A 16,533-nucleotide genomic window follows, 5' to 3' on the forward strand; every position below is an offset into this window, starting at 1 on the left:
AGGTGAAAAATTAATATGTTCTAGGTTATCATCCCTATTTTTCAGTATAGTCTTCCATTTACCTTTTCGTGAATTGCAAACTATCATGTGGCTTTCCATTTAATACAAACTGTGTACCTGGACTCCATCAGGTAAGCAATTGCATGTGTCTCCATGCCACAGTGTACAGAGAGATCTGTGGGATCTATTGTATAAAGTATGATATTCAGGTTCACTGTGTAGCAATCCTAATAACGGCATATATTGTTTATGAATAGCAGCCTGAAAGTGCTTCTAAGCACATCTAATGCCCTTTTTTGGTCAAGGAACTAAAAGATTAAAACAATTATTTTAATTACAAAACCGAGATGTTTTAAAGCATGAAAATGAAGTTCATATAAATTATAAAAGTATTTTAGTCTCTTACAACATCTACTGTACAACTAAAACCATGGAGTTATATTTTACTTAATTAATGTTTTCTTTTTTTTTCAGTGCAGTACAGCAGAATGTTATTTATCAGGAATTAAGTGACATGATCTCATTCACCTCTGATGAAATACAAAGGCAAAGAGAGCTGACAGAGAACGTTGTAAAGAGGTTGCTGAATAAGATGCGAGAACTCAGCGTTTCTGGAGACCCTGTCATAGAAGAGGATATAATTGGGACAGGCAGTTCCTTTGAAGGGCTGAAGGTGAGAGAAGAACATGAGTTTGATTTTATGATTCCTATTCGCTCTCCGTTACCCTACAGATTGAGTCCAGAATTTGGTACTGACAAGAGGGACATAAAAACAATACTGAATATGTTTGGACAGATTCGATGCATTAGATTACAAAATGTTATGGAAATGCAGGGTGGATATTATAAAAGACCTGCAGATTTTAAAGATAAATTTTGTGCAAATGACTATCTATCACCAAAGAGAATTCGTGAATGGTTTCAGTCCCTAGCAGACAGAGCAGTCATACATATTAAAGAAAAAAACATGGATCTCACCTTTTCTCAACAAGGCCCTGCACGTACTCTTAACATTAATATCAATAAGCAAAAACCTATTTCTGTTGACTTGGTTCCTGCTGTTAAAACTAATGATATTTACTTGGTGGCAAAGCCATATGGAGGATCTCCTGAAGACTATTACCCTTCTAATGACAGTTTGTGGAGAATGTCTTTTTCAGTTCAAGAAAGGCTATTTATAGTACAAAAAACATCAACGTTACCTCTAAATTCTTGTCATAGACAGGCCTTGAAAATTATGAAGTACATAAAACAAAAGGAGAGGAAAAATATTCCAGCCCCCCACTGGAGTTCTTGTTTAAGCTCCTACCATTTGAAAACAGCTTGGCTTTATCTGCTACAGCAGAATCGGCCTCATGAGTGGCAGCCTAGCTGTCTGAGAGAAAGGGTGCTGGAACTAATCAGGAAGTTGGTAGAGAGTCTGGAAGACAAACAGTTGTACCATTTCTTTCTGGGTAACACAACTCTTCTCAATGAAAAGGTAATTTCTGATGCCTACTACTCCAAGGGCAACTTACTTTCTGAGATGAAGAGTGAAACATTAGTTCAAGCTAACAGTCAGTTGAGAATTCTTTACAAAAACTTTGATTCAATGGTGAATGAAATCTGCCAAAATCTTCAGCTGAATAAACAGCACAACCTTGAATCAATGGAGAATGAAATCTACCAAGAACTTCCATCTCAGAATTCATATTGTCCAATCCTGTAAATAGCTTATCTTCATTTAAGCTATCGGTGTTCATGCACTGTTTATTCTTGCAACTTTTTACAATGTGCTCATTTTTTGGTACATTCTCACTATTACAGCTAATTATTGGAGCCACTGCATGTAATGTTGCCTCCTCTGACCTACAGTTCCTTCCTTGTAATGATAAGATTCATGGGAGAGGCTACTGATCACTTCATATGCTGTCAGAGACAATGTTTTCTAGTGTACATGCTAAATCCTGCAACAGTCCTGAAGGCAATATTACAGCATTGGTGCTCAACTGGTTCTGCGAAGAGTGTGACATTAGTATCTGCAAATGCCATAAACCTGCATGAGATGAACTTATGCTAAACCTGATGCTTAGCTATGTTTACCCAGTATCCACTGTGAGTTCTTATGCCAAAGTTTTCTAATTGGTTTCCACTACAGCTCTCAGCTGTCTGTGATTTTGCAGAATGCTGATGATTTTGCCTTGTATTTTCACTCTGTTTTTCATAAAGGTTTGGCTTCCTGGTAAATCACTACGAATTACTATCAGTCATTTAATGCCAGACATTAGGCTCATAGGCTCATACGTGTGTACTAGGCTAATGGCCCTGGGGCCTTTACAAGCCTAGCCATAGGATTACCCTGGCATCGTGCCACCCAACCTTAGTTCCTAGCGCCTCTGTTGAGTTTAGCCACTGGAGTGATTTTCTATTTCCCATCCACTCATCAAGATTTCTCTTGAAGAGGGTCAGCGAGGTGCTCTGCTTGACATGTATGGGAAATCTGTTCCATAGCATGGGCAGTCTCTAGGTTATGAACCTGCCCCTCCAGTACGTTCTGTTGTTTGTGGTAATGAGGTTGAGGTCTCTGGGACATGTGGTGTGGAGGGATTGGGATTTCTCTAGATATAGCATTTCTAACAGAGCTGGGTAAGACATGGCTTTGTATGTCAAGCAGTGATCGCCTCTAAGTAGGCGATATGAGACAGAGAATAGTTGGAGTTTAAGGCCTAGGATCCTCTTTGTGAGCTACGTTTGCAGCCTCTCCAGTTGTTGCAGGTGTCTAGTGAGGTACATGCTAAATGAGGCATTATAGTCGATAACTGGCCTAATGAGGGAAGAGTAGAGGGAGACAATGACCTCTTTCTTCCTGGATGCAAAACCTTTAGTAATGACATGTGCCATGTAGAAGGACTTTCTGACCACAGTGGCAGTGTGGTTGTCAAAAGAGAGGTTGCAGTCAACCTGTGATCCCAGATCTCTTATAACGCCTTCTGTGTTCAGTGGACTATCATCAATGTGGTAATTCATGGGAACCATGTTTTTCCCAAAGGGGATGACAACACATTTTTTTTGGCATTGAGCTTAAGGGCATGGTTCTGAAACCAGTCATTGGTCTCAGTAAGGCCATTCTGTAGGATGTCAACATCATTTGGGGAGTTAATAATAGCTCACAACTTGAAATAGTCTGTGAACTTTGTCAGTCAGAGTCCCTTCATGTTGGTCTGGACTTTAGGGAAGTATATACCAAACAGGAGAGGACCCAGGACTAAACCTTGTGGGACTCAACTCGTGATTAGTCAGCAGTCAGACGTGAAGTCTGCTGCTTTCACACTGTGGGTTCTATCTGTGAGCCAGTTTGCAATTTACCTAGTGATATAGTGGTTGATGCCTAGCCTAGTAAGTTTTTCTATGATTCCTGGGTGGGGAATGGTATCAAAGGCCTTGGCCAAATCAAGGTAGGCTGTATGAACCACCTTGCCTTCATCCACAGCTCTGGTGACTGACTCAAAGAAGTTGATCAAGTTGAGTAGGCATAATCTACCCTTCACAAAACAAAACTGTGTGGGATCAAGAGTTTGGAGAGTCCCTATATCCTGGTTTATTATGTCCATGATGATATGTTCCATAGCTCTGCATGTCAGACTCATCAGACTAATGGGGCGATAGTTCCCAGGGTCTGTAGTCTCTCCTCCTTTGTGGAGAGGGGATGACTGCAGCAGTGCACCATTCGGTATGGACAAAGTCTGAGGTGAGGCTGTGATTGAACAGAGCACACAGGTGAGGTGCCAGTTCACTCTGTAGTTCATCTAGAGCACAGCCAGGGATATTGTCAGGTTCCATAGAAGCTGTATTCTTGGCCTAGGACAGTGCTGTTTTAACCTGTGCAACAGTAATACTGGGTGCCTGGCAATCTACTGGTATTGTGATTGGTCCTTGGGGGGGGGGGTAAAGTTGGCAATAAATCTGTCAGCCAGTATATTGGCAATATCTGTTGGATCAGTATAGGAGGTAACATTGTGCAGTAGCTCAGAGCAAATCTGGGTATTGCCGTGGAGATTCTTTACATAACTATAGAATAGAACTTAAATTTTCATACCTCTTATTCTTCAAAAAATGCATGTTGATACAAAAATCGCACCATTAGCTTTCAAAGTGAATTAGAGTAATAGCTAAAAACTGAAAAAAAAAAGCACAGAAAAAATGAAAAACACCAACTGCAGAAGCATAAACTTCAGAAATGTTTAATACTCCAGCGCCTCAGCTAACAAGCCTTTCACCGAGTAGTATAATAGCTAAAAACTGGCCTCATTGCTGACATTGCACAATGAAGCCCTGACTATGACCCAGACGACCTGAGATCAGATACCAGCTAAGGCACCTGAATGAGCCGAGAAGGAGGATGTGCATGCCTATCCTGGGAGGGGAGGGAAATGTGTTCATGGTAGGTGGTCCCTCAGAGTGTTTGGTGAAGCTGGGATATGATGGAAAATTGGATAGGATGTGGGTCATTTCTGTTCAGGCCCTGGAGAGGAGACACTTCCTGAGTCATGCATCATTGTCTTCCCAGCCTTGTAGCAATGCTGTTAAACAAGGGAGCTGGGTTATGGCTCCAACTCAAATTTAAGTAAAGCCACTATGAGAAGCAGTAGCAGTTCCTCTGCTCTGCCACATTCCTATGCAAATGGTGGCTGGCATCAGACAAGTCAGCATCCTTAATTTGCCAGGGCATACAAATACCTAATAACCTACTGCAAGTATTGAGAAGGGAGAGCTTACGTGGAAGCCATTCTGCTTTGGATGAATAAAGATACTCTCATTACAAAAACTGTGTTTGAAAATCAGCAAATATTTCTATATGTATATGTATCTGTGTATCTGTGTATGTATACTTATAAGTATATGTATATCTAATCTATATGCATACTTATATTCATAGCTATATCTATATGTGCATTTTAAAATACCATCATATCAATATATCAGCACAAACAGCATTGATACCTAATTGTTAACAGTTCATAATACTGATACGTCAAAATACAGAATGTAAAATACAAAAACATCCCTACATTAACTTAATTGCAGAAATACATAGTCTACTTTTGCCACCAATTCACAGCTAAAATAAATAAAATAAAACAAGCCAAAAAAAAAAATTAAAAACTCAAGTCCCTAACAATAGTATTGGGTATGGTTTGATTGAATAGTGGTAGAGTTATGGCTAGATTTTTTTCTAAGGAGAGGTTCGGTGTTAAGGTTAGGGGCAGGGTTTGGGTCAGCAAGCATTAGTAAAGTAGGCAGCAGTTTTCACCTCCCTGCACAATCATACTAATATGAGGTAACCATCATCCTTCTTCTGCCTCTAACTCTAAACATGCACCTTACCTTAAAGAAAAAAAAACTTTGCAGCACTTCCCTACAAAAGACAGTCTCAGACACACACTCAAACACCAACTCACATGCAGCTAGCACCTTATCTAACTTTGATACACAATTACTTATACAACATATGATACCACCTAAACACAAACCCAAACCCGTTCTGGTACTTTATAACATTGAAAGAAAAAGAACATTAAACTACTAAGTACTGATCTCACAATACTAAAAATGAAGTATCTTAGAAAAAATGTTTTATTTTTTTTTTCAGAGCAACTGCACCCCCCCCCCACCACCATGCCCCATTCTATTTGTATACACCAACTCTAAGATTGCAAAACAGCTGGGAAAGGGTCAATTTACACTACATGCTGTACCATGATCTCCTGTATTCTTTAATCATGTGATTATTCAAGCACTTCTGCTGACATGACAGCCATTTGATATTTTATACATTCTACCAAATATATATATATATATATATATATATATATATATATATATATATATATATATATATATATATATATATATGTTTGTGTGTGTGTGTGTGTGTTTTGTGTGTGTGTGAGTGTGTGTATAAAGTGTATACACACTCCTGTTAAAATGCCAGGTTTTTGTTACATATAAAAAAATGACACCACAATAACTCATTTCAAAACTTTTCCCATCTTTAATGTGACCTGTAACGTGTACAATTCAATTGACAAACAAACAAATCTGTTAGGGGAAAGAATATAAAAAATAAAAAACATACAATAAGCTGATTGTATAAGTGTGCACACCATTAAACTAATACTTTGTTGAAGCAGCTTTTGATTTAATTACAGCATTCAGTCTTCTTGGGTAGGAGTCTATCAGCATGGCGCATCTTGACTTGGCAATAATTGCCCTCAATTCCTTGCAAAAGCGCTCCAAATCTGTCAGATTGCGTGGACATCTCTTGTGCATAGCCCTCTTCAGGTCACCCCACAGATTTTCTATTGGATTAAGGCCTAGGATCTGGCTGGGCCATTCCAAAACTTTAATTTTTTTCTGGTGAAGTCATTCTGTTGATGATTTGGATATATGCTTGGGGTCATTGTCATGTTGAAAAATTAAATTCCTCTTTATCTTAAGCTTTCTAGTAAATGCCTGAAGGTTTTGGTCCAAAGGTGACTAGTATGTGGAACTGTTTATAATTCCCTCCACCTTGACTAAAGCCCCAGTTCCAGCTGAAGAAAAGCAATGCCAAAGCATGATACTGACACCACCATGCTTCACCATGGGGATGGTGTTCTTTTGGTGATGCAAAATGTTGTTTTTGCTCCAAACATACCTTTTGGAATTGTGGCCAAAAAGTTCGACCTTGGTCTCATCAGATCATAACACATTCTCCCACATGCTTTTGGGAGACTTGATGCATTGTTTTGCAAAGTTTAGAAGTGCCTGGATGTTTTTTTGTGTAAGAAAAGGCTTCCGACTTGCAACCCTACCCCATAGGACAGACATATGGAGAATATGGAAGATTGTTGTCACATGTAGTACATAATCAGTACTTGACAGAAATTCCTGCAGCTCCTTCAGTGTTGCTGTAGGTCTCTTGGCAGCCTCCCTGACAATTTTTTATCTGGTCGTTTCATCAATTTTGGAGGGACGTCCAGTGCTCTGCAATGTCACTGTTGTCCCATATTTTCTTCCCCTTTTGAGGACTGTCTTCACTGTCTTCCATGTTATATCCAATGCTGTGGAAATTGTCTTGTACCCTTCTCCTGACTGAGACATTTTAGCAATGAGATCCCTGTGATGCTTTGTAAGCTCTCTGTGTATCATGGCTTTTGCTGTAGCAGGCAACTGAGTAAATGTCAGGAAAATCCTACTAGGACAGTTAAACTTTATTTGGTGTTAATCAGAGTCTCTTTAATTGATGGCAGGTGTGTACCCAAGAAGACTGAATGCTGTAATTAAAGCAAAAGGTGCTTCAATATCATATTAGTTTAAGGGTGTGCACACTTATGCAACCAGCTTATACGTTTTTTATTTTTTATACTTTTTCCCCTAACAGATTTGTTTGTGAATCGAATTGCACAGGTTATAGGTCGCATTAAAGGTGGGAAAAGTTTTGAAATTATTTATTGCGGGCTCATTTTTTTTATATCACAAAAACCTGGCATTTTAACAGAGGTGTGTACACTTTTTATATCCACTATATATCTATATAAAGTCTCTTGGCTTTTCCCAGTTAGGGTTCGCCACATCAGATCACTAGTTTACTCTTGATTGGCAGTGGATTTTTACAGTGTCAAGCTGCCAGCCCGGCCCCCAACCTTCAAAGAAAGCATACACACTCTCATGCACCTACTTGCATTTCTATAAGGTTCACTCTATATAGATATAGATATAGGTACATAGATAGATGTGGATATGGATGTGTGTGTGTGTGTGTGTGTGTGTGTGTGTGTGTGTGTGTGTGTGTGTGTGTGTAGTTTGATTTATAGGAATGCAAATGCATTAGCACTTACGTTATGCACAGGATATACCTGTATTTAATACACTGCGACCTGGATTAAGTCGAGACATATTTGATATTTGTAACTGCATTCATCACGATGTATCTGCTGATGTACTTGCCATGGTGTTTTACAATGTAATCCATCTATTTTGAGTGAAATCTATTGCCAGTTGTATCTTACCCTTAAATGCATGCAGTACCTGTTTCCTCTGTTTTACTTACTTTTTTTAGTCTTTTCTTAAGCACTAGCCACTATCTCTTTCGCTTTCCTCCCTCCTAACCCTTGCACAAGATACTCACATGCTCTTGCAAACCTCATTTCAGGCTATTTCACGAATATCTTTGTCAATAAGTCCTTAGTTGCTAATCTTCTTTCTCTCTGAACTTGTAATCAAGCAATAATCATTGTTTCTATTCTCCATTACAGCTAGCTTCTGTTGTGTTCCAACCTCCTCAGGCGCTCCCCACTGCTCTAAGAACCACCCTGTCCTTGAAGTAGCATCACACAAGACTACTGCACCCCTTTTTATATATACAGCCTCTCATCAAAGATTATAGAGTGCATGTAACAGAACTGTACTATTTTTCTTTATTATAATGCTTGTAATATTGCCCAGTAAAGGGCTCAGCCACGTGTTCACTAGCAGCCTACTGCCGTCTGCAACCCCCCTTTTCCCCATTGTCTTCCCCGTTTCCTGGCCATTTTCTGACTTTACCATATTGTCATCCTTTTCTTATTCTTGCAATTAATTTATGAAAGTCCAGTATTACTTCTTCACCCATGTATTTCCCTGCTTAGCTTTATTAGAATTAAAAGCAAGCCAACCTAAAATAATATTTTTGACTAAGAACCCACTTGGTTGACCCTGTTTAGCCTATTGATAGGTTAAACAAACTTCTAACCAAAAGTGTTATTTTTAGCTGACAGTCCCATAAGTTTCCCCTGTTTAGCTTTTGATACAATTACATTTAATTCTAAGCAAAATAATATTTTCTCTAGCTAAGAGTCCACTGGAGTGACAGAGTTACATTCCTAAATTCTGGTACACCCTCTTATCTTTGAGCATGCTCTTTAGCCACTGGCTTATTTCCTCCACACTGACTGATTATTTTTCTTACCTTCTTCCTCCATCTCCTTGGCTGTACCCACTCCTTTCCCCTACCCTGCCCCCAAATTCCACCCAGTACCTCTACACTTATCGTTAGTAAGCCACATCCACATCCAATTAACCTATCCACCTTATCCATAATTACGTAGTCACTCCTTCCAGTCCAACCCTCCTCCACCTTTCACTCCACAAAATCTACACTTTTAATATAGCTGTCCCTATACTTTCTCAGCTCAAACTTACCCCCCAAATCTATTTACTATAACCACCATGTCTGTCAAACCAGTCACTTTTCTAACTCAAATACTAATTCTTATCTCCTTATCCAACTTACACTACCTTATCAGACCTCTCTATGCCAATCACAATCCCCCATTTCACTCAACTATCTCATCCTCTTTGCAGCACACACAATCCTCTATCTGCATATCCCCCAACCACTACTCCCTCAATATGATTATGCTCTTCACCTATAAACTTATACCCTACCACAAAAACACTACTCCAATCTATAACAAGCCCCTCTCAATAAACTTTGCAACTTATAAACTAGATACTAAACAAATACTTATTGTCCAACATTCACAATTTTATCCTTATCCTTGCCTCTGGGGACATACACCCAAACCCTGGCCCCTCTCCTTCACACATCTCTTCCTCCCCATCTCTTCCTCCCTTCTCAGCTGGTAGATCCCTCCATTTCACAGCATTAAATGCTCAGAGTATATGTAATAAAATGCCTAACCCCCTTGCCTGGCTTCTCCACAATAAACCCTATATTCTCTCCATCTCTGAAACCTGGCTTAAACTGCACATAAAAGACTCAGACTTGACCCCACCCAACTATTGTGTTATCAGAAATGATAGAATACATAAAAAAGGTGGAGCTGTTGCTCTCCTTTTCTCCTCATTCCTCTTAGTCATCCCTTACTCCAAACATAGCTTCAAATCTGGTAATGCTGAATTAATTCTAGTCCTCCTTCAAGTAAACAAACATAAATGTATCTGTATTGCCAGCCTTTATATCCCTCCTGAAGACAATGTCCCAATCCTTGAGGACATTCTCTCCTGGCTCTCAACCAATAACACTAATGAAACTATAATCCTGGGAGATGTTAACATTAACTGGGACACAATTCCATCTCCAACTAACTCCCTAAATATAAATCTTTATAACTTCACTCAACGTATTAACTCCACAAACAGACCTTCCAAAGACTTCCTTTCTGGTAGTACCCTAGACTGGATTGAAGTTTTCCATTTTCACTACATCTCCAATAGTGGTACCCTTCCAGATCTGCTAGGTGACCACCTTCCCAGTTTCACCCATTGTCTTCCCTCTTTCTTACAACTTTCCCACACCTACACCTCTACTCGGCACCTAAAAACACATTCACCCCAATTCATTCTCAGATGCACTAAAAAGAACCAACTGGAACACACTCAAAACCTTACCCCTGGAAAATGCTGTTACTTACTTCAATAAAACCTTCTTAAACTTGCTAGACTCCTTCACTCCCTTGAAAACAAAATGCATGAAAAGTAACTCTGTCCCTTGGCTAACTAAGAATACTTTAGCCACCATGCGACTCTGTGATAAAGCTTGGAAACACTACCATAAAACTAAAACTATTACATCCCTTAATGAATACAAAACACTCCGCAACAAAGTAAAAAAAAACTTATTAACTCAGACCACAAAACCTATTTCTCCACTCTCCAAACCCATCACAACAATAACCCTAAAAAAATCTGGGATTGAATCTCCTCTCTTCTTAACCCATGTAAAAAAGAAAACCCTTGCCCTGACCCAAATTCTTCTGATGCAGATTTAGCTACTCAATTCAACTCATTCTTTATTGATTCCATATCCAAACTAACATCATCCTTCACTAATAACCTTGCATCCCCACAACAACCTCCACACATCGCCTTCTCCTTCAGTGCCCCTAGCTCCCAACCTCCTCCCTTCTCCATGAACCCTATCCCCATCTCTACCATAAAAAACTTCTTCTAAAATTGAAACCTTGCTCTAATGCTCTTAATGAAATACTCTCATACTTCCTAAAGATAGCCTCAGAAGCCATTGCCTTCCCTATCTGCATCCTAATAAATTGATCATTTTCAGAATGCCATGTCCTCCAGCTGTGGAAAAAGGCATATATTATTCCACTCCATAAAGGCGGTAACAATAATGATATCTCCAACTTCCGTCCCATCGCTATCTTATTCCCTATTTCAAAACTTCTCAAAACATGCATCCACCTACAACTCCTACCCTGTTTTATAAATAACCTTCTTACTCCCACCCAGCATGGATTCTGACCAGGCCATAGCACCACCACTGCTCTCCTCTCCTTCCTAGAAACTGTAAACAAAGCCCGCAACTCTGGTCATATTGTATCCACCCTTCTCCTAGACCTCTGTAAAGCCTTCACACCATCTCTCATAACCTTCTTCTTACTAAGCTCTCTAAACTGAATCTATCCCACACCTCTATTAACTGGTTCACCAGTTACCTATCAAATAGGCAACAAGCAGTTAAGTGGAAAAAAGCTACTTCACCATTTCTAAACACTCCCACAGGTGTGCCCCAAGGCTCAATTCTAGGCCCCCTTCTATTCAATATTTTCATTAATGACTTCTACCATGCCCTCCCTAATGCAAACCTCATCCAATATGCGGATGACTTGACAACAATATGTTCTGCAACCTCCACCTTTTCATTAACAAAATTAACCCAAGATGCCTTCTCCTCTACAGAACAATGGATGCTAGATAACCATCTAGCACTAAATACAACCAAGACTAAACTAATGATATTTCCCCCCTCTAAAACCATCAACTTAGACAAAAACTCTCTATCATCAGCCAAAATACCACTTCTCTTGAAACCGTCTCCACTGCTAAACTGTTAGGAATCCTCATCGATGACCAACTAAAGTTTGATAGCCATCTACATGCAAACATCAAAAAAACTCACAAGAAACTTGGCATGCTTTACTGCCACAACCATTTCATCTCTCCCTCCACCAGACTCATTCTTGCTAACACATACCTCATCCCTTCCCTCCTGTATGATACCTCTATCCTTACCAATCTGCAATCCTCCCTCAAATCAAAACTCTCCTCCTGTTGCAATAAAATTTCAAAATTTGCAACTGGCCACAGATCTAATACCCGTCACTGCATCTCCCTGCACCAACTGAACTGCCTTGAACTGTCCAATTATCTTACATATGTTCAACTTATCCAAGCACACAAACTTATTTCTAGACCCTATCTCTGCCCCTCCCTTGCCTCTACCTTCCAAATACATCTTCCTAACAGATGCCTTCACTCTAACTTCTAAAATCTAATAGAACTACATAAACCTGCCCACCCTCCAGGCAAACGTTTTCTATATATCCTTCTGCTTAGTACACCACTGGAATTCTCTCCCACCTCTTATCCGTACCACTAACAGTCTCTCTATCTTTAAAATTGTACTTAACTCACATCTAATCTCACAATGGGAATGCTCTTGCTCTCATCCTACATAACATCCTTAACTATAATTCTCTCTATACCAAACATATCTACTAATAGCCTCCTTTAGCCCATAATTTCCTGAAGCATTCTTTAAACTACCTTAATTTGTTTGTAATGGGATTTTTCATGCATTTGCTCCATCAAATGGCAATTTATTGCAACTGTTGTTACCATGTATTTTTTTTTTCTAATGTCTCATTAAGTGTTTTGTAAACTTTGTAATTGTTGTTATTTTGTAATTCTGTAATTTACTATATTTGTATTTACTGGAGCTTTTCTCCCCAGGACTCTACTGAAAATGGGCTAATTGTGGTCCAATGGTCCTGGTAAACAAACTGCAAATAAATAAATAAATTATGCTAGCTTTTCAAAAATCAACACAGCAAAGAAAATAACTAAACTGAAAAAAAAAAAAAAAAACAGAAATGGAATAAACTGCTTCATTTTGATATCTAATATCCAAAGCACCATCACATATTCAGCAATAATTTATCTGAGTAGTGGTAGTGTTATGGAAAGCATTTTTTCTAAGGTGAAGTGTAGGGTTAGGGTTAATGCTAAGGTAAAGTTTAGCAGGTATTAGTAAAGTGGCCACCTGCACTATGTTACTAATTTCTGCTAACTCTAAACCTACACTTGCACCTTACATAGGTTCACCAGTGTTTACCAGGCAAATGACCACAAGAGCCTTTTTAAGCCTAGCCATGCATCCTAAATTTCTGACAAGTTCTGGTACCATGGATAACTGTAAGCAGGGGCTTGGGAGATGAAATATTTACAAGCAGGGGCCTGGGAGATGAACCATTTATAGGCTGCCTGTGTCCATAAGAGACATAGGTGCCAAACCAGAGATGAATTTCCTGTTCCCTATCCAATTTTCCAAGTTATACGAATTGAGTTAGGAAGGAACTCTGCTTCACATGGATGGGTAGCCTGTTCCAGAGACGGGGTAGTATCTTGGATATACACCTGTCTCTCCAGCAGGTACTATTTATATCACAGGCAAGGTTTAAGTCTTTAGAATTGGTAATTCTGGTGCTGTTTGTTTTGCAGATATGCAGGAGGTCATTGACAGAGAGGGGTCTGATAATGCCCTGCATGCCAAGTGTCAAAAAAATCCCAAATGCTGAGACTTTCAATATATCTGAAACTTCCACTATTAGTTTTCCAAACCCAGACTTACCTTACCTGCATGCATTCAATGCTCTTTTCTTCTGAAACTTCAAATTTCAGTGAACAGAAGACTGAACAGCATATATATATATATATATATATATATATATATATATATATATATATACACACACACACACACACACACACACACACACACACACACACACACACACACACACACACACACACACACACACACACATATTTTTATTTATAAAAAAATTGTCCCTGATTTAGAACGTACGTCATTCATTATTTTTGGCTCTGTCCCTGATTCATGAGTAAAGAAGATGTGAGTCATGCTGTTCCCCCATTGTCATACATCTGCTTGACAGCCGAGATAACTGAAAGCGTATTTACTTTTCCTTTAATTCAAACAAGATGTGTGGTGTACAAGAAACATTATCTAATTTCCTCTCAACAGTGGCATAGCCAAGTATCCTGCCTGCCTCAACGTGTCAAGTCATACATTTTAAACAAAAAGGAGCAAAACTGAGAAAATTCAAAGCAAACTGGGCAACCAGGAAAAAGTAAAATTGTATTTGAGCGCTTTTGTCAATTTTTAACTATGACTTCTTCAGAATAAAATCAAGTTACACTCAGTCTTATGTGACCAGTGCAATAAATCAATTAAAAAACACTTGTAGTATGTACATCCACTTTTAAAAGTACAGGCTCCCTTAATGCATTTTACTAGCAAGTCATGTAAATTTTTACCATAGGTGTTATATCTCTTTATATATATTTTCAAAACCAAGAACAAATAAAATCAATAACATTCTTGTCATGGTTGCAAGAGATATTAAATATTTAAATGCAGAAGTCCGCTTTTAATTTTAAATATATATTTTTGATTGCCAAATGCCAAATGAACTAAGGTTGATATATTTTCAGCCATGTAGTATATTGCCTTGGATAAAATCACAGACAATCATCTACTTAATAATCTGGTTAAATACAAGGTACCACATCATTATAAATTTTATTTAAAGCACATAAGGGTTATATTATTATGACAGCTACTAAGTAGGGCAGGACCAGCTTGAATGTCACACTGATGGGGGAAGGGATGTGAATTTAACATGTGTACCATTAACACTTTGTTTTACAGCACAATAAACCACTCCCATGCCTGATAAAAAGTATATATATTTAGAAAGCCTGGGAGAAAATTATTACTCTATTTTTGTTTTACTTGGATCGCTTGTCTGTGTACTTAATAAAGGATTGTCGACTGGAAATAGACTGCATGCCTTGCTTGGATTACTTTTGAATACTTAGTAATGCTGTACAATTATATATTTTCTATTATTATTTTTGGTTTTGTTTTGTTTTGACTTAAGACGAGTTTAAGTTTGCTACTTCTACTGCAATTGTTTGGTCTGATTAATGTACAGTGATTAACTAGAGATATATGGACTGAAAATCTTCCACACAGAGAAGTTTCTTACACTGTTTTGTTAATGAATGAAAAGAAAGTACACACTACTGTTAAAAACGGCTCATTTCAGCAGTAAGTTTACAGCCGTAACATTTACTGATAATGTTATTAGGAAATTACATGTTCTTTGCTGTATATGTAATTGTCAAAGCCAACTGTATAATGTTTTGGAAATGTGTCACAGTAAGCATTGCTTAGAACTGTGACTGGACTACACTATAATAATGCTTCACAGAAAGTTATATTTCTATATGAAGGACTTGTTGCATTTACAATGTGGTAAGCTACCTTTAAAAGAATGTTTATGTTTAGACTTCAAAATTTAAAAGTTCCTTGAAAGAGCAATAAACTCAATATGCATTTACAGAAACCTGGAGCGTAGTGAGTAGTAATGTGTTTCTAATTAGCTGTGCATCCCCAGTTTTTCTGTTATTATAAAGCATTTTCCTTCTTCCTCTTGAAGAAAACAAATGTTTGACACTTCATCCATACATTAGGTATTTTAATTTTGTTAAAATGTGATATCCTAGCATTCTGAGCACTGAAAAGTCACAAAGGCATTTCTGAAATAGACAGACCCTGTTAATATAACTGACAGAGAAGCCCAAACAGCTTTTCTTGATTCCTATGGAAGTTTGTCATGATGCTTTCCTACTGTCATCAAATACATAGATGTGTGTGGATCTAGGAACACTGTTTCATTATTTTAATTTGCTTTTCTACTTTTCTACATAAGAAGTGCAAGATAGTCACATAAGCAATGCTCTTGTTTTGTTTCTGATGTAAAGCTATTATTTAAACTGGTTAATATAGGGCTTATCTGAAATGTTTTACTTTGTGTAAGTGCAAAAGTAAACGTTAAAACTATGTTTGATGTGGAATACATATGGTGACTATAGGAACACTGTTGGAATGAAACCCTTTTAAAATAAGAAACATTTTTTCTTGTATGTATGCATTTATTTATGTATTTATTTATTTACTTCATTTTTTATGTTTTTGTAATGAGCTTTATGACAGTAATGATCTATATATTAGGAACTAATTGCATAATCCTATGCTATTATACATGCAGTCTTTGTCAAATGCCTTAATGGTAATATAGTATACTTGTTTTCTTTTTGTATTCCTAACCACATTTCTTACTTGTTATTGTCTTTTCCATTGTGGCTCAGGTCATGGCTGGAAAGGATCCCTGGCCCAGTTCACTTACGTATTTAACAAAGGATAAATAAAAATAAATAGTATGTGTTGTCCATTAGATCCAGTGTAAAGTTTTGATAGTAGGTTCCTAAACATCCTTCACACAATATGTTATATATATATATATATATATATATATATATATATATATATATATATATATATATATATACATATATTTGAATTTACCCAGGGTTTGTACAGAAGCTATGTTAGATAATGGT

General features: G+C 37.9%; 1 protein-coding gene across 1 annotated transcript in view; it reads left to right on the plus strand.

The window, feature by feature from the left end:
• Positions 1-2,467, plus strand: part of LOC122810764 (inositol 1,4,5-trisphosphate receptor-interacting protein-like) — a 36,301-nt gene extending 33,834 nt beyond the window's left edge. Inside the window, exon 3 of the mRNA XM_044082328.1 lies at positions 475-2,467. Coding sequence (XP_043938263.1) covers positions 475-1,708 — 1,234 coding nt within the window. The 3' untranslated portion in view covers positions 1,709-2,467. The remainder of the gene's footprint in view (positions 1-474) is intronic.
• The last annotated feature ends 14,066 nt before the right edge of the window (positions 2,468-16,533 follow it).

Source organism: Protopterus annectens, chromosome 1.part1, assembly GCF_019279795.1.
Source record: "Protopterus annectens isolate FY-2018-M chromosome 1.part1, PAN1.0, whole genome shotgun sequence".
Classification (NCBI taxonomy): Eukaryota; Metazoa; Chordata; order Ceratodontiformes; family Protopteridae; genus Protopterus; species Protopterus annectens.